The 19,939-nt window shown below is 38.0% G+C and overlaps 1 protein-coding gene across 1 annotated transcript in view; it reads left to right on the forward strand.

Annotated features, from left to right (window-relative positions):
- LOC127944390 (caM kinase-like vesicle-associated protein) overlaps positions 1-19,706 on the forward strand; it is a 37,589-nt gene extending 17,883 nt beyond the window's left edge. Inside the window, exons 2-11 of the mRNA XM_052540279.1 lie at positions 7,968-8,074; positions 8,287-8,418; positions 8,758-8,832; positions 9,494-9,632; positions 10,571-10,691; positions 10,780-10,855; positions 11,581-11,717; positions 11,830-11,908; positions 12,021-12,108; positions 17,110-19,706. Coding sequence (XP_052396239.1) covers positions 7,980-8,074; positions 8,287-8,418; positions 8,758-8,832; positions 9,494-9,632; positions 10,571-10,691; positions 10,780-10,855; positions 11,581-11,717; positions 11,830-11,908; positions 12,021-12,108; positions 17,110-18,423 — 2,256 coding nt within the window. The 5' untranslated portion in view covers positions 7,968-7,979 and the 3' untranslated portion in view covers positions 18,424-19,706. The remainder of the gene's footprint in view (positions 1-7,967; positions 8,075-8,286; positions 8,419-8,757; positions 8,833-9,493; positions 9,633-10,570; positions 10,692-10,779; positions 10,856-11,580; positions 11,718-11,829; positions 11,909-12,020; positions 12,109-17,109) is intronic.
- Positions 19,707-19,939: the final 233 nt, after the last annotated feature.

The following is a 19,939-nucleotide window of genomic DNA, read 5'->3' on the forward strand; positions in this document are numbered from 1 at the left end:
AGAAATATGCCTTGTAGGACTTTCTTCTTACTGTCAGTGGTGAAGAACGACAGATTCACATGAACTTATAAAATGTCGAACACAGCTGTCATAAAAAAAACAACTTCACAAGTGTCTTGCGATTTATGTATAAGCCACAGGTGGCGATAGAGGGGCCAGAGTTCTGTTGTCAACTATTAACGTTTAGTCAGGTGATGTGTGATTGTCTTAGATTTCACAAACTACATTACTATAAACAGTTTTTTGCCTGGGACAAAAATGAGGGACAAAATGAAATGCTAAAATACCACTGTTTTTGGTGCAGGAAAGCTTAACATTGTGAACCTAAGGGAAAATAATAATAATAATTACAAATGTATGATCTGACCCCATTATTACACTCATCAAGCTGAAAATGTGGATATGTGGGTGGTTTTAATTTCTGGATCGCACAAATCCTCCTATTGCTAACATAATCATTAGACTTTCAAACCATCAGTGACCGTGTGTGTGTGTGTAGGGGCGTTTTGTATGTGTGTTCACTTGAGTAACCACATCTCAGACCAAAACACTGAGCAACCCAAAGGTTTGTGCATAATACTGAATTAAAATCACTGTTTAATAAGTAAGTGTATCTTTTTTTCATTACGGCATTTAAGCATGAGTTACCGTGCTGCCTTTCAGCGCTAATCCACTCAACGCTAATGCATAATTCATAAACAATAGTAAGTGAACGCATATTTACCCTCCTAACACTCTATCACAAACCATTTTTCTCAATCCATCAAATGTAAATCTGCCAATCCAGAACGAGAATGTTTTATTCCTCAAATATCGTGTTTGTATCTCAGTTTTGGACTATAGCTGTTTGTCACTCATGAAATGTATTTTTGCTTCAGTAAATCGCTGCTTTTATCCGCAGGTGTCCACTGACCAAAGGTTATACACACCAGCTCCTGTTTTAGCTCCACTGTCTCCCCACTGGGAGATATAAAGTATCTATAGCTGAAGAACAGCCTGTAGGGAGACAGAGAAAGGTAATGATGCGGATGTCTTGTATGTGGCCCCGGCTGTGCAAGACCCCAGGGACCTCATTTAGATTCTGCTAGGACACAGGCATCTGTGTTAAAAAAGCAGCAGAATTGCAGAAAGAAGGGTCTCATGAAGAGCCCTTTTACCACAGCTGCCAGCATGCTTTAAAAACTCGTTATATAGCAAACCGGAGAAATAGTCGCATCTCCTGCTGTCCTAGGCAGGCGACAAGCCCGTCTTCTAGCTTTTAAATGTCTTCGGTTAAATTTTATTTTCACTAATGGGTTTAATGTAACAAAAAAAAAATGTTTTTTTTTTAGTTGCAAAGAATTGGGACCTGTTCGCAACTCCAAGGCTTCATTTGCATTTGTTCTGGAGCTTGGTTTTATAATATGTCCATAATTCTGACAAAAACAAAAAAACATCTGGCATTCCTCCTGTAGACTGATGTTGTACATTTACATTGGCGCACTGAGCTAAGTTTACTTATTAAAAAGGCAGGTGTCAATTATTTTCTGCTCTGTTGTTGCTTGCAGACAGTTCAGTGATGAGGGAACTATGAACTTTGTGGAGATTGCTGATTATAATTGGGCAGAGGGTTCGCTCATGCAGCGTGCAGGCAAACGGCTTAAAAAAGGAAATCCAACATTTGCATTGGCTTCTCAGAGGCATAAGAGAGTACAGCGAGCAGCAGGAGTCCCTCATTATATTGTGGCAAAACCACAATGAAATCAATTTGTGTCATCATAAGTAACGATTCCACTTAATATTAAAGACAATAGGGAATGAGTAAAGACACAGACGAGAAGACGAATGAAAGCTTTGATGGTTTCTGTCTTTCTAATGAATAAAATCTGTCCTCCCACAGTCTTGTTGTACCTGCGGTCTTTTAACACAATGAGTTCCTCTCCTACACGAGTCTCAAAATACCATTATGGATACTTTAACATTTCTCATGAATCATTGAACCGACTTTTACTGTACATTTAGAGTTTTCCTTTAAGATTTCTTTCCCTTCCCACTTGAATATGACAAACATGTCAGTGGCACATGGTTTTTTCTAGCTCCGTGATGCAGTTTTCACTTTAAAGACATATTGGACATAATTTTTTGGTTAGCAATATTTTTCTATATGTATATTAATTATTAAAATAAATAAATATATAAAAATAGTATGTCCCTGTAGCTTGAATAGTAAAATATGGTTATAACAATTCCAAGGTCATGGATTTGATTTCCAGGGGACGCATGTACTAGTAAAATTTATATCTTCAATAAAATCTTCAATAAAATTACAAATATCAAAACCACAGTAAAGTATCATTAAAAATGTAAATTATGTTGTCATGTCAATGACTCTTCTGCTTTGGAAAACAATACACAAGATTTTTAAAAATGTCTTTAGTCAGTGAAATTTAGTGCTAATGGTAGTATACCATTGTCTTTCATTTTATGGACAATTGAACCATTTCTCAAATTATCTTCTTTTTCCCCCCCACAGACATCAGGTTTGGATCAAAATGAGAGTGAGTAAATGAAAACAAAATGTAATTTTTTGGGTGAAATATCCCTGTTTTTGACAGTGTGATCAGCCAGTCAAAGTGACGTGACCATGCTTTCTGTCCTTACCTTCCTCTGCTGTACTGTTGATTATTGTCTCATTGAAATCTCCTCCTTCATAGAAAACACCCTTGCTAAACATTTGTGTGTCACAAATGGTGCATTCTCCCAGTTCTTTTCAATCTATCCTCCTTCTTTTTTGTGTTCCCCGTGTATTAACCTATGTGCACTTAAGCTCAGGGATATGGAACTCATTCTGGTCACGTGCATCATCATGTACAACCTACAGAAGCGGGCAAAATCTACATCCATGTCTTTGGCATCAGTCCTGATCAATTCATAGCATTCAACCTGAAGGGTAACAGATTGATTTTAATCCTGACCTACGCTGCCCTTCCTGTACAGAAGCTGTCCTTTTGATTCAGCTCCAGATTTTCTGAGGCTCCCTCCTGAGGAGCAGACAGTTTGGATGAGCATCTTGTGTCTGAATGAGAGCTCTTCCCTCCTCCCTCCTCCCTCCTCCGATCTGTGGAGCATCCAGCTGCTCCAAGCAGCAGCCCAGCTGGACTCACTCAGCCTGGGTGCACTTAACACTGCCCCAATTACATTCATGCCAAAGTCCATTCCAAGAATTCAGTAGTGAAGTCCGACAAGATATTGATTTTGGAGTTAGTCTAAGTCATGGATGGATAACTGAAAAATGAACCCAAGGCTGTGTTTACACTTGGTATTAACATCTGTCTCAGGTGATCTGTTCACAAGTGGTCAGGCCAAAAGAGTCAGTGTGTTTCTGCATGTTGATGAAGCAGGAACAAGTCTAAAAAGTTCATTTTGACATCATGCAAACATAGGAAAAGTTATGAATGTTTTAACAGTAGAAGAATATAATTTTGAAGAATGTCCTAGTCACTTACTCTATTTCATGCAATTAAAATGAACAGAGAACTAGAGTTTCAAGCTTCGAAAGTATCCACCCTAGTTCTCCTAGCCATGCTCATGGGAGAAGTTGCAATTTTTTAGTTTGAGTCAGATATTTTGAGGGGAATCATTTGAATCAGTTCACAAAATGATTCAGGATGGTATGAAGTTTGGATAAATTAATTAGCATTTTTGAACAAGTAATTCGTCATATTTTTTAACTGTAATTTTAAATAAGATTTGAATAACTATATCTTCCAGTGACATATGCCAGACTTCTCTAATCATTTCATCTATATATAAACCCTGCCCCTTTCTTACAACTGACTGCAACGTCACATTCAGATCTGCCTGCATCCAATCAATAACGAACTTGAGTTGAACTAAGTGCCATACTTACATTTTATTTCCCATTTCAATAATTAGTTTCATTTGGATGTATGTAAAAGTACGGGGGAAAACACTACTTCCATTCTGTCACAAGAGTACATGGTGTCCTGTTTACATTTCCCTTACAGCACTCTGTGATACAGTTGTTGATTCTACATGAAACTATACCCCAAGATGACCTGTAATTGTTACAAAAAAGCTGAACTGAAGGCAGAATATCTGCTTTACTAATTCAGTCTTTTCTCAATATTTTCACTACATCTCAGGCTTGAGCCGAGGCTCTGGCAAATATTGCGCCTAGCGGTGCCAAAATTCTGTTTCAGAACACCAAATGCATAATAAACCCAGCAGGATGATAATGATTATAGTGTTTGTCTGTGAGAGGTGGACATGAACATGGGACTGCATGCTATAATTTAGCACCAGATTAAGCAAGGAGAAGAAGGGAGGACATCAAACTTCTATGCTCCATGCTGTGACTTTTGAACTTGTTGCTGTGCTGGATTGTGAGGAGGTGTGTGTGCTTGCTTGTGTGTGTGTGTGTGCGTGTGGGAGGGGGTTTGGGTTCAGATGTGTTTGGAGAACAGCACAGCTCCTCTCATCCATCCCGTGGGATTGGATCTGCTGTTTAATGTGTCTGTCTCTGGAGATGAAGATTCATTGCTTTAATAAGAGCAATACAGACAGGAAAGAGAAAAGCGAAGCTTTACAGAGAAGTGTCTTGGGGAAGGCTGATGGTTGAGGGTCTTATGGTCTTTAATGATGGAGGGAGGCATCTGTTGCAAGCTCATCTTTGTAGAAGGCACCCCTCGAGCCTTTTGTCGCTGCCTCGTCTTTGTCTTCGTATCTTTCTTGAACTCTGTCTCCTGTGGACGCGTTGTCTTCTGTGAGCTGGGAGAATGTTCGAATGCTAATTTTGGACCCAATGATGGGTGTGTGTATGTGAGGCGTGGGCGTGTGCAAAAATAGCCATTATGAATATGCATGGACCCCAATTAAAACGACATACATTTTTGCCAGAACTGATCTGAGAAATCGCAAGCTCCTCATAATGGAACCTTAAAAAGTCTTCCCTACGAGATAGAATTTTTCCACACCGCAGAGAGAAGGATGTGTTTATGGTGCACCTGAGTCTTGTGACACAGGGCAGATGCTCGTGTTGAGAGCAAATAATGAGCGAGAGCTGTCAGATGTGATCCATCCTTCCAGTGCAAGGTTACCATCAAAACATGCGCATCACTACCCTAATGTAAGCATGTCACCTTTATTTGTATCCATCTCCAGAGGGAATAGATGCTCGTTGTGAATATATCTTGTCAACATGTTCATGCCATACAGAAAGAGTGTTAAAAAGTGCCTGTAGGATGGAAGTAGCAGCTCTGGCTCAAAATGTATAACTTCCTCTGCATTACAGCTTGGCCAAAGTTGTCAGCTAGTCATCCCCAATGAGTACTCTTATTTAATTTTTTTCCATAAAAAAAAAAAAAAGCTACAGAGCGTTTTTTTTGGCCCTCTTGTGGTTGAGGGATAGGACTGCAAAACACTTGCTGAGTAACATTGTTTTGGTCAATACATGAGTTTCAGCATTGCTATTCTGTGTGGATGAATATGACGTTTCTGTCCTGTCAGCTCTAAAATATATATTATCATTGGCTTGCCATTGTGATTTAGGGTATGGCAAAAACACTGTTTGAAAGGTGGTTTTATGATGTACTTGCTCTTAATTTTGCTAAAACTTTTACATAGTGTAGGCCTAAAAATATTTATTAAAATATTTACATTTGAGATTAAAGATTACATAATGTCTATTTATATATAATTTAAAGTTATTTATTATTCTAAAAGTATTTATTATTAATAAATATTATAAATAAAATATTTCTTTAAAACTGTATTTTTGTAAATAAATATTTATTGATTTATTATTATAAAATTGTATGTAATTTTAATTGTAATTTTGTAAATAAATATGTATTGATTTATTATTATAAAATTGTATCTTGCTGCTGCTGGTCATAATAAAACCCTCTTGCAAAAGAGGCCACTGCATTTTGAAAATATTGTTCTATCTACAGAGAGAAAGAGGAGGAAAGAGAATGGGATTTGGTCTGTGCCAAACTCGAACCACACAAGCTCCTCAGCCCTTTCATATTTCAGAAGCAACACAATACCTTCTGTGCCACAGCTCTGACATAAGTGTTGCATTTTTAAGATAGCATGTCAAGTTAAAAATAGTTTAACATTTTGAAACACGTCTGGAGAGCCGTGAGTTCCGTTTCATTCTGTTGTGCCCTATTTAGTTCAATTTGAGCACAAGAAGACATTTTATGTAAAGGACCCTTGGGAAATGTCTCTGACTGGGGTCAAGTGAGCCCGAAACCAGACGACTCGGGAAACTAAGAAAACCTGTCCATTGTAGCTCCTTATATTTTATTAATGGGTGAGAGCATGTTTTTTGTTATTGTTGCGACCTGCATATTTAGATACTACTCCACAGCATTGTTCTCATCTTGACTACACCTTAATTTAGACAGAAGCACTATGACTAGCAGTGCGCTCTTGTAACATGTTTTTTTGGGGTGTCATATTTTATTTATTGAAATGTGGAAATGTTCTAACAGGCCTGTCAAGTACAAATCATCACAGCACAATTTCATTTTAACTGACTGTTACTGGGTTGTTTGTGTGGTACCAGAAGGCAGGTAACAGAAATAGCTATGCAAATATAACAAACACGATATCTCAGAAGTACGAGTAAAAATGCCATGTTGACTTTGCTGTAGGGTGAACAGCTGTCAAGCACAAGCCTGGAAGTGCCTCCATGGGTTTCATTTCTTCACTGCCTTTTCTAAGCAGACAAAAACAATATTCCATTTCACTGCTTCATATCGGATATTCAGTGTGAAATCAGCATAGACCTAAATAGTGTTCCGGTTATGTAATATTTCACTTGTTCCCGACCTCTCCTACTGTATGCCTGCCCTCCCTTGCATGGATCCATGTGAGGGATTAGGGATTAAGGGCAGGAGCCGGAGCTGGATTACACAGCTAACAGCCCAGCGCTCTCTCTTCTGATAAAGATGCTGTCACTCTCTTCACGCTCTTCCTCACTGATACCATCGGTCTTAAACGTCTTCTTTTTCTCTGCACAGACAAACCTCTAAACCATCTGTTGAATCACTTTCACTTGAGCATTATATTTCTGATCTTGTCATTGTGTAATACATCCGAAAATTCTTTAGAATGTGACACAAAGAGAGATTCCGGTTTCTTTTAGCAATCTATCTATCTATGTATGCAAGTGTGTGTGTATTTGGCCATTTTATGTGATGTTGAATTTTTAATAGGGTCAAAAGCATGTTTGTTATTATGCAAATATGAGAAATATACGTTTATTATTAACTAACAGAACTAACGTTTGGTCCCAAACTAGTTAGCCATTAGTGAGAGACAACTTACAAACCACGATACATTATCCATTTTTGTTTATTGAATCACTTATTTAATTTTATTGCTAGAATATAATTAAATCACACAAATCGAAATTTTATGCTATATTCGGATATGTCCCAAATTTTAAAAGAGTTGGGGGAGAAAAACTGGTAATCCAAAATGAATGGAAAATAAATGTAATATAATATTTATTCCTTAAAAACATTTCTGAAGGCTAAACATATCTCCTTTTAATAATTCATTGCTGAAAGAAAAATGAGTTTCTGTTAATTTCTAATTAATTTCTGTGTAATGGAATGGATTGTTTCACAAGAATGTTTTACACAGAAATTGTTCTGCACATGTTGAATGAATAATGTCCAATATTTCCAGTTAATGTTCCAAAAATATTGAATTCATTTTTTATATATATATATATATATATATATATATATATATATATATATATATATATATATATATATATATATATTTATATATATAACTTATAGGATTTCGCAATTTCTGTGTGGGACCTGTCTTAGTGAGGCTAGTTTGTAAAGACACATGCTCCTCTGGAGTGAAGGACATTAGTTTTATTGAGATTGATGGCTGTGTGTGTGTGTGTATGTGTATGCTTGTTCTCCTCTGGACAGGTGGATGCTGTCATGCCATTTGGGTGCCTTGCTCTGCGAGATGGGCGGTCATACAACAGCCTGTCAGACGTCACTGACAAATACGAGATTGGACAGGTCCTCAAGGCGTAAGTGTGCATACATCTGCCATTAATGCCTTAAAAAAGCCAATCCATAAATTATAGACATGTGATCTCATTAAACTATGATTCAGGATGCATTTCTCCCAATGCATAGGTGTTTGTCAAAGCAGTGTGCTTATTAAAACAACCGATTTACAACCATAAGGGGTATTTATTGGAGCATAAAATGCAGCATTCAGAATAATTTCTCTTTGCAGAAAAGAATTTTGTGAGCTGTGCCTGGTAAAGGAACGACAGACGGACAAGGTCTATGTGTGCAAGAAATTCCTCAAGAAGGATGGCAGGAAAGTGCGGAAGGCAGCCAAGAACGAGATCATGATCTTGAAAATGTACGTGGTGACTCAAAACATCAACAGATGATGTAGGGTTTTGTGAGAGTGCTGATCTGAGAGGACAAAGATAACATTTAAAGGGATAGTTCACCCAGAACTCAAAATTCTGCCATAGTGTCATTTCAAACCTCAATTTTCCTTTAAACTCTGGAGCACGAAATTGAAAATGTTGGAGGGTGAGCTACTCCTTTAAGGATGGAGAGGGTAAGAGATGCTGTATGTATCACCCTTGGTGTGATTATTTCTGTCCTTTCTCACTCTTTTTGAAACACTTTTCTCTATTTAATGTGAGATAAAGAAACTATTCAGCTTTTTGCTTTGATGTGTTCATTCCAGGGTCAAACACCCAAACATCCTGCAGCTGATTGATGCATTCGAGACCAGGAAAGAGTTCTTCATCATACAAGAGCTGTGAGTCTGACCTCCGTTTGCCGTGATCAGTCATGTTCCCTTCCCAGTGTCATTCAGTAGGCCAAGGACAATCTCTTTACATCAGAACATCACTCTAGAAAATGCACTTCTTCATATCTGCATCTAGCCAGAACTAAGATCTATTAAATCATCTGCTTTTGCATGAATGACATTGACATGCTATTACAGCTATTAAGATTGCAGTAATGAGTTATTATAATAGAAAATATGGTTTCTGGGTATTTATTCATTTATCATTTCCATTTCAATCTTAAAGATCATATTATATTTAACTTGCACGATACTAGATGTGTAACTGGTTGCAAATCTGGTATTCTGCAAATGAAATATTTGTAGTGTTTAGATGTCATTTTGGTGGTAAAGGTTTGTCAAAGTTGCTCTAAATTAGATGCACATGAAGTCAGATGTAGAATTGCATTCAAAAATGATGATATATGAAATATAAATAAAAATTTATTTTGCTAGTAACTAAAGTTATGAACAAATGTCAGATTGTAAAATCTTTGAATATCTTCTCAAAATGTTGTCATTTTTAAAAATGCCCCCAAGGTAAACATCATTTTTTGTTGAAATCATAACAGTTTAAGAAGATATAGATATCTTAAATAATACCTAAAAATAATAATAATAATTTTCACAGAGCCACAGGTGGAGATGTGTTTGACTGGATCTTAGACCAGGGAAACTACACAGAGAGAGATGCCGCCAATGTGATCCGTCAGGTCTTAGAAGCAGTGGCATACCTTCACTCCCTAAACATAGTCCACAGGAATTTAAAGGTGGGTTTGCAATCATAATATGATATTGTTCATCAATCATCAATGAAAAGTACATATGTGCAGTCCATATGCATTGTAAAAATTTCAATAATGGAGTGCAAAAACATATGCATTAGGTGGAATTGGCAAATTGGCTGACATTTGTAATGATATCTTGTATGTTTGCCTCATTTTTGTACTTTAATAAAGAGTCTGAATGTGTGATTGTAAGGCTGTGACTCGGTGTTAACCCATGTTATTGCCTATGTGTGCTGGGTATTAAATGATAATCAGTCATATTAATCAAACGCCTAGTCCCCTACAGACTCATAATACTGTACATCTGTAATATTGCAGATGCTCCCGGTGGGTGTCATTATTGTTCAAAACAAATATGAAAGTAATGAACAGTATTGCCACCTCCCGTGGTTCTAATGCTTCATGCTAAAGCCATTAAGGTTATGATTCTTGTTTGTCATGAGACAACATGTGTTTGTAGTGCCCTCTAGTGCACGGCAGCAACACGCTGTGCACAATATTAGCATCACACATTCTTTGTTAAATGTATATGTGCATCTCATTTGTTCAAAGATCATTCTCGTCAGTAATGCATTATTCTGTATTGCCTCCTGGGTTTATTTTTTTTTAGATATAGCTTTGATGCATTTCTTTTTAAGGCTTGTGCTTGAAATACAACCGACTCAGAACCATATATTATATGTAGCAGGTCAACAGATTTATCTTTTAAAAATAAAACCCATTCCTCACATTGAGCGGGTGAAGTGTGTGTCCTGTATGGTCTCTATTGGCTGGCTGAAAGACGAATATCAACATAATTTGGGACACAGTGACCTCTTCAGTCATACTTTGGCCTAATGCCATGTTTTTCCTCCTATAAAGTATTGATTTTTTTTTTGTTCCAATTTTTTATCCTGTGCCTTTTTTCCCCATCATTTCAGCTGGAGAACTTGATGTACTATAGAGAGAGCAACCACAACAAGGTCGTGTTGCGAGATTTCTACCTGTCCAGGTTTGAGAACGGCTCAATCACAGAGCCCTGTGGGACACCCGAGTACCTAGGTATTTATTTAACACAAGATCTCTTTATTTACCTATACTTGTATGTGAAGCACTTACCTTCACAACTGTTTCTCATATTTCCTGTCAGCTCCTGAAGTGGTGGCTCGTCATCGCTATGGAAGACCAGTTGATTGCTGGGCAGTGGGGGTCATTGTGTACATACTGTAAGTTGGTGTTGGATACACTCTGTTAAGATTCAGTTGGTTTGTCATCAATTCTTTATTTTCTTTATATGTTTTGTTCTTTAAAACAGGGGGTGGTGGCTTTCTGCTTTCATCGCGATTTTTAACTGTAAAAAAAATGTCTGTCTATAGTTATATACAGTATCTATGGAACAAAAAGTTAGAAAAACCTTGATTTAAAATACTTTGGTAAATCTACAGCATATATTCATAAAGGCATACTAATGGATTCAACATAACAGATCATACTTACGGTGGCTGAGAGCTCAACACACTGCAGTTTATGAAAACATATGCAAATAGAAAAAGCACTAGCAGATTAAAGTAAAAGTGTAGTAACAATATTTGCATATCGATTACCATTTGGATAACCACAAGTGTACAAATACCATGGTTTCACTATAGTAACCATGTTTGTTTTTTGCTTTTTTTATATTAAAACCATGGTAAATATTCATAGGGAAAGTTGTGAAAATTATCCAGCCGGCTTACATAAGGTTTCACATACAATGCTTGTATATTTTGTCAGCTTATTTAGGCTTATGATATCCAAAAAGCTAAGGAGTAGTATTTACAGCACATGTATTGTCAAACTGATGAAGATGTTTTCTTAATTTGTTGGAGTTTTTTCTATCTGCATGTTTTTTTTTTTCATTTGCAGCCTGCTGATCTCTCTCAGCCACAAATCATATAAATCTCATTTGTAGGTTGTCTGGAAACCCTCCGTTCTATGATGAAACTGAGGAGGAGAACACTGATATGCACAACCGGATAATCTTCTGCCGCATTGTTGCTGGAGAATTTGAATTCGATTCACCATACTGGGATGAAATTTCCCCTGCTGGTACTAATATCAGGATCTGATAAGTTCCTGATCTCATCCAAACTAGTAATAATTAAAATGCCCTTTTTTGGTGCATTAAACCTTCACTCTCCTTTTCTTTAATGTGATTCAGCAAAGGAGCTTGTCTGTAGACTTATGGAGGTTGACCCGATGCTGAGAATCACTGCACAAGATGCACTTTCACATGGATGGTAAATCTATATACAGATAAACAAACTCAAACACACAGTTCAGAGTTTCAGAGAAAACATGTCAACTTAATGTTTTTTTTTTTTTCTTTTTGTCTTCTTTTTTTTTGGCCAGGATTGCTGGAAATGGGGCTTCGGAAAAGAATCTGAAGGAAGGAGTCTGTGCTCAATTTGAGAAAAACTTTGCTAAGGCCAAGTGGAGGGTAAGAGGAATCTACAGACACAAAAGTCAGGTGCAACTTGCCAAGTGCCTCTAATGATTGTATTAATCACTCTTCTAGAAAACGGCACAGTAAATAATACGATAATGGATAGGGATAGTAAATGTAAAGATGGTAATGCCAAATTAACCTGTTGTTTAATAAAGATTCTGATGGTTTTATATTAATGTTTGCTTTTTCCTTGCATGTGATACCCAGGAGTTGAAGGTACTGTCGATATTAGCGGGGCAGCCTAGAGGCAGAGATTCTTTTCTCTGTATAACAATCTTTGACTTGGCCAATCATATTTCCTTTGGCATCATACCTAGTGTACGATAATACATGGTTACTGTGTCTCATGGCCCGGCCTGATTCTTCAAGCAGAGATCATTCAGGAAATATGTCATTCAAGTCTGATTGTTGGAAAGACTCTCACTGTACTTAAGCTTCCCTGTATCTGCACACCAGTAACTAACAAATGTATCACTGCCCAGCTGGTCCCATATGCATTCAGTCATATGCCGTCTGGCTTTTACTCACAGTGTCCTCAATATTCCAGTTTAAATTTGAGTTAGTCCTTCATTCACTCGGACAAATCTCCAGATTGAATATTCATTGTAGTGTGACATGTATGTGTATGAAAGGTTGTCCCTGTGTTTGTGTGTGTGCCAGAAAGGACCAGAGTGGTCCTTATGAAGAGAGAGAGAGAGAGAGAGAGAGGGGCAAAGTGATTTGCCCTCAGATGACTTAAAGGGTTAGTTCACCTGAGAATGAAAATTTGTCCATCTTCTACTCACCCTTGAAGCATCCTAGGTGTATGTGACTTTCCTCTTTCAGAATAATCCAATCGGAGTTATATTAAATATTGTCCTTGCTCTTCCGAGCCGTCAGTGGGGGTTAGCGGGTGTTTGTTGTCAAAAGTTCAGAAGATGTGAAATTAGGGGCGCGCATCTTTAATAAAACGTCCCTCACACAGCTCTGAGGGGTGAATGAAGTCCCCCTGTAGGCAATCCATGTGTTTTTGTAAGATAAATATCCAGATTTCAACTGTAATAAACACTTTTTTTCTAACATCTGCTGACTGTGGTATGTGGAAGATTTATGCATCACGCGCGTGCCTGTCGTAAATCTAGGAGCAAAGGAAACAAAATCTACTCTTGGTTTATTTCGAAATCCTCCTATGTTTTTCTTTACAAATCCTCATCTTGTGCTTCTAATTCCTGACCAGCGTTTTGTTTTGTTCTCTCTCCACGCTCGTCACTAACCACGCAGTGCTGACAAACTACAACATCCACCTGCACGTCTTCCGGTTCTCAACAGTCAGCAGAAGTGAGAAGAAAAGTGTTTATTATGTTTGGAATAGTGTTGGGCGATATGGTAATTTTTCTATTTTTATATCCTCAGTCCGTGAGATCGATGATACACGATTTTATTGTGCATGGGTGGAGCATAACTATTTGCTGTTTTAAACCGTGCAGTTGTGCGAGAGAGAGCTGAATCAACAATACATACTGAAAAACTAACGTTAAATATAAAAATATTGTATTTAAAACAGCTAGTTCATATAAAGGCAGACGCAACTGTCATTTTGCGTGTCCTGTGACAAATTTGCCGCATCTGCGCATGGAAGTTATAAGTCTTAATGTTCTGCAAAGTCAGTCAACGGTGAAAATCAATAGTAGATTTAATTTAAACTCAGTAGTTAGTTAGTTTAGTTAGTTTAAAACTAATATTGGACATAAACGAACACGTTAAATATAAAGTATTGAAAACAGGTTAGTTCATATATTTGGAGTAAAGTTGAATTGACCTGATGCATCAGTCATACTGCGCTCCAGACCACGCGCCTCATGATGAGCTCGATGCACTGCCACAGAAACAAGAATGAAATGCGTTTTAACATAACTGTGCAATTAAACTAATTAAAATAAAAAAGTTAGTGAGGGCTCGTTTAAAATATTACACATATACAGGTTGTTCAGATTACTTGTTTAAGTGCAACGAAATACCTTATATCTGCAGACGATGTATGTCTGTTTGTGGATGGAGACTTTGTAATGGCCAAAACAATGTATTTTGCATGCATCACATTATAGTGCAGAGTGCATGAAAATAATAACAAGGCGGCAGAGCGAACATATAATCCATAGTGGTTCTCACGTAGTCCTTCTATGTCATCACCACACAGTGTGCATTATAATTGAAGTGATGTAGCCGCACTGGGTTGTGCATAATAATTAACTCAAATGATATATAGGGAATTTGGGTAATTAACCAGGAATATGATTAATACATATATCTCATATGACAGTTACATTAAAATTATTGAAGATGAAAAATTGTTCAATTGCATATATCAATAACTCATTACAGGGCACTGTAATTTACTCATTAATATGTCAATATTCCATTCTTCATATCAATTTTAGTGATATCTCTTACTGTAAATTACTGTAAATCAAACAGTGGTTTGTCCAGCAAACGGCCATAAGATTAACTTATCAATTTTCAATAAAGTTATCACTTCTTATAATTCAAGGAAAAATATTCTCTGGCCATGAAAACATTATCCTATCATTATGATAAATTTAGTTACTAAAAGTAAAGCTTGTAGCTAGATCAGGCATCTCATTGACTCGTAATGTGAGCAGTTCAGAGGCAATCATGACTATATATTGGTCTTTAATAACTGAACTAATAATACATCAAACTACAAATCACACAGAGTAAATACGCGTACGACAATACAGACAGTAAACTTTGTAGTAGACATAACGGAATCCAAATGAGGGAGAGAGAGAGAGAGAGAGAGAGAGAGAGAAAGGGGCGATAGGGAGGTGAGAGAGAAAGCGTGATCACAGAATGAGCTCAGTTATGCAAACTCACAGACAGTAACCCTTGAAAGACAACAACGAATCAAATCAAGACAAACTTTAAGCAGCATTTAAATCTCCATAGAAAAATGATCCTTGCAAGTGTCCAGCGTGTGTGAGCGTGGTCTTTTGAGACCAGCGTGCGGGTTCTCTCGTGTCTCAACGGGAATGGAAGCTCCCGAAGGAGCCATGAGAACGGCTGTCCTCTCAGCCTCCGTGCTGAGAGAGAGGGCGATAGGAGGGCGGCCCAATAGGAGGGCGGCCCAAGGCCACGCAGAAGGACGAGCCGGGTCTGAGGCGTGGAAGCGAAGAAGCAGTAAGAGTGAGAGAGGGCAGAACTTCCTGGGTCAGCTCTTATGGCTTGAGATGGTTCACGCCTCTGTTCGCGTGAACAACCAATGAACGTTCACGATCTGAAGCGGGAAAAAGTTCCTTTGTCTCTGTGGAAACACCCACCCTAATAATTTAGGGCTTATCAGATATCAGCAGTGATATTCCAGCAAGTTTGTAATTCCAGATTAATAAATTTTACACACCTTTTATACAGGTGGATAGTTGGGTCACAACATGACAATTCCAAAAACACCAAACAGTACATATATAACTGATAGAAACACGAAGTTACATTCAAATGCAGAATTACACAGATTTAACGTTTGATTAATACACGGTAAAACTGCAGATGCTCCAATTTATACAGGGAAACATCTACTGCACAAAAAAAAGGTAATACTCTAAACATTTAGACTACATTTGAGTACATTTTACCATTCTTTTTCCTAAGAGTTAGCTTCCCTGTCCTGTTTGTTAGGTCATAAAGTTTTACGACCTGGTCAGGAGTAGTGTTACAGAAACATGACTCTATTTGAGAACCTTAAAATGAGGAGAAACATTTCCAATTTATAGGATAGCAACTTATACTCTTCACATAACAAGGATTAACCATTTTATGCAACGCGCAAATATTTTCAAAATACATATTATTAAGGACTTTATTATTAAGAAAGTTTGTGTGTGTTCAGGAATGTGGGGGGTTTCGTTTCTCCTTTGAGGCTCGCCCATGTGACTATGGAATTTCTTGTCGTAAATAATTTAAATCCAGCCAGGCTGGCGCCAGGCCAGGCCAGGCATTTAGTGTAAAAATGTTTAATTTTATATGCCTGAATTTAACCCATGAATCGATGACCTGCATATCCGTTACAGTGATCAGTCTTTAAGAAAAGGAAATAGCTGGGCAGTTTGATAGCCAAAATATAATAGGCCACCTAATAAAAATAATAATGTTTATTATTATTGTTTAATACATTAATAGGAGAATGAGCCTAATATCATCTTGACTATCGACAGAGACATCTGCTTACGTCGATATCTCTGACTATCGTCGATACATGATACAATCGTCTATCAGCACAACCCTAGTTTGGAATCTGGATATTTATCTTTAAAAAAAAACGCATGGATTCACTACAGGGGACCTTTTTTCACCCACCGAGCCATGTGAGGGATGTTTTATTAAAGATGCGTGCACTTTATTTCACATTTTCTGAACTGTTGACAACAAACAACCGCTTACCCTCATTGAAGGCTTTGAAGAGCAAGGACAATATGAATATAACTCCTTTTGGATTATTCTGAAAGAAGAAAGTCACATACACCTAGGATGCTTCGAGGGTGAGTAGAAGATGGGCAAATATTCATTCTCAGGTGCACTAACCCTTTAACTTGGCCCTGATTCATTGATTCACATCATGCTTTTGTTGATGACACATACATATCAAAATCATTTCATTCAGGTCAGCAGCCAGTAACAAACACAAATGAGCCAAAAACCGCTCTTATTTTAATTTCATTCTGGTTCCGGTGTAAGTTTCAGATGTAATGTGTAGTAATTTGAACAAATGTAACCGTTAAAAAACTTATTTTGATATGCCGGCGAAAAAAAAAGTGACGAAATTACTAAAACACCCATCACCAATGTGATTGTCTCATGAAAGCGATAGAGATGGAAAACTTCTACCACAGACTGCCATGCTGTTAACAATGCATTTCACCTCCATAGCAAAGAAGACCTCATGTTACTTTATAATTGACTAGGTACTAAGTGTTTGGTATGTTTTCATTTCACTTTCAGAAAGCGATTCGTGTCACCACATTCATGCAGCGTCTCCGAGCCTCTGATATGGGATCTTCTGATGGGGCAGCAGAAGGCCAGGGCAAAGGGGTCAGAGTGGATGGATTCGATGGTAAGGGGATACAAACAGACTCAGGCGGCATTTCTACTGTGAGCATGTCCCATGAGGTGTCCGCTGAAAATAAACCTGTGGAGAATCAAGAAGAGGATAAAGCAAGAAACCTAAAAGCAGAAGAGAAAGAAGCAGAGACCCTTGCCAGATCAAACAGCTCTTTAAAAGTACAAGCAGATGAGCCGAACATGAAAGAGTCTACCGAAGGCACTTCTGAAAGGGAGGACAAACCTTTAACAAGAGCGAGCCAGAAAGCAGCACCCAGCCAGCCTAACAAGACATCAGACAACCGAGAGAACAATGTCCCCAAGGAGCCAGAGGCCACAACTGTTGGCAATGTCGAGAAGAAATCATCTTTCCCCGATACTCCAAATCGACGAAAAATGGCTGCCAATCTCTCGATGGATCATGGCTTATGTTCAGATGCCAAAACCAGTACCAAGGAACCACCTCTTAAATCAGAAGAAAAAAAAGACACAGTCCATGATATGGCCGCAAATAGCTGGTGTCAAACACAGCTCCCAGAAGCAGTAGCAGAGAGGCCAGTGGAAGTAGGGGCGACTTGCGAGGTCAATCCTAAGAGCAGAGAGTCGAAGAAAGGACGAACGGACAAGGGTAGCCAGTCTGTGAAAAACATCCAGTGTACATATGCCAGTTTGGGATCTTCAAGTCTCGGCCATGATAAAACGGTATTTGAGCAGGAGCTGCAAGAGATGGTCCAAGGTGCATCAGGGTTTGCTAGCCCGTACTGTCCAACTTACTCTGTTGGACAGTACGCTGGTTTAGATCCCGGAAGTGGAGCCAGTGCGGATTGGCAAATGGATTGTGTAATCGAACAAATTGAGAAGCAAATGGCTGCCGTGTTAGAGAAGATCGAGGGGGACATGCCTTCGTTGCTGGAGCAGATCAGCGACCATCCCAAGACCCTTCCGAGAGCAAAGAGTGCCAGCTCTTCCCCGTCACCCCGATCTCGCTCATACCATCATTCGACCCCACCACCCCTTCCCACCACACCTCGCCCAGCAATGCCTTCTCTACCACACCTGACCCTCCCGCCTCCCTCGTACCCACCACCTTCCCCACCAAGTCACATCCAGGGTCACAGCCATCCAACTGCCAATGACGGTAACAGTGATGGCCAGAAGTCTACAAAGCGGTCTGGCCAATCACCAAGGGGAAGTGTATCAGGAAAAGGGTTGTAAATATGCTAAGAGGGTGTGAGCGCTCAAGAATGAAGGAGGTGCACCAAGAACAAAAAATCTTTGGGCTATGGATTATGGATCCATGAGTACAGCATACGTTTTAGGGCTGAACAATGATCTTTGGGCTCCAACACAAAGAGCCTTTTTACTGATTGTATGTGATGGATGAAAAGCTTTTTTTTATGTGTAAAGAAGAAAGTAACTGAGCAAACTGAAAATATGGAAAATTATTTTGTTTTATTAGAGAAAACAGTTAAGGTTATTCCACTACAAATGGTTGTAAATGGTTCTGCTCTACACTACAAGATCATAGCAAACACTATTATGTTTCCAAAATAACAATTAAATTAAAAACTAAATTAAAATTTAATTTATGCATTTATCAGATGCTTTTATCCAAAGCAACTTACATTGAATTCAGGCTAACAACTTTCTCCTAACATGTGTTCCCTGGGATTCGAACCCACAACCTTGCGCTTGCTAAAGCAATGCGTAACCACTTGAGCTACAGGAAACTAATACCATACAGTTATTATAATGTAGAGTCTGAGGAGGGTTTGGATACAAGAGTTTATATAACTTGAAAAAGTCACCTTTAAATAAACTTGTTCCCTTAAAGCAAGTTGGCATCCTGCTCTGTTTTGGAGAACCACTGCGCATTTGCTCTTCACCACGTACTGAGTTTGAAGAGTGTTATTTTTTTTTTCACTTCATCTTGGATTTTTGCTCTGAGACAGTGAAGTTGAAGCAGTGCATCTGTGTACTCTCATCAATCATTTACCTTCTTCAAAACTTCCAATAAGACTATTTCATTTATCTCTCTTATATATGTTCTCGCATTGTACAGCAGTTTCTATAAGTCTCTGCCAAACAGGTCATTCTTTCATTGACTGAGAATAATAATGCTCAGAGGGCGATAATAGATCACAACTTTGAGACTACAGTACTTTACAACTATATTCTCTTTCCTGGCCTTTTTTATTCTCTGTTGTATGTGTCCATCTACGTGTCTGTTTGATTCTTATTCTCTTACTCTATTTTCTCAATTTATGATGTAAACTAATATATCTTTACATTGTATAGTACTTTTGCTAATATATCCTAAAGTAAGCTCTAATGTCTATATGTAAAGTCCTTGCAAATGTCTGTGAATTGTAACTGTGGCTTTCACCCCAACCCCCAAATAATATTATATAGATTTTGGTGATGTGAATATTCTTCCAAGTTTATTTTATTTTTTGCACTCTCTACATGACCATTTCAATAAAATTCAGATCAAACCATCTTGTTTAATAGCCTTTTCTTTTGCCATGATCGGTATAAAATGACATTTGTTACATAACTAACCTTATAGTAAAAATTACAACTCAGAATGACCTTGCATCAAGTATGCCAAAGTTGCTTAAAATACATTGTGAAAAGGCTAACACAGACACTTGCCATCTATCAAGTTTGCTATCTTAAGTTACGGATGTTTCCAGTTAAGCATGGATATATGGGCATATAACAAATTAGA

Source organism: Carassius gibelio, chromosome A23 (assembly GCF_023724105.1).
Source record: "Carassius gibelio isolate Cgi1373 ecotype wild population from Czech Republic chromosome A23, carGib1.2-hapl.c, whole genome shotgun sequence".
NCBI classification, from domain to species: domain Eukaryota; kingdom Metazoa; phylum Chordata; class Actinopteri; order Cypriniformes; family Cyprinidae; genus Carassius; species Carassius gibelio.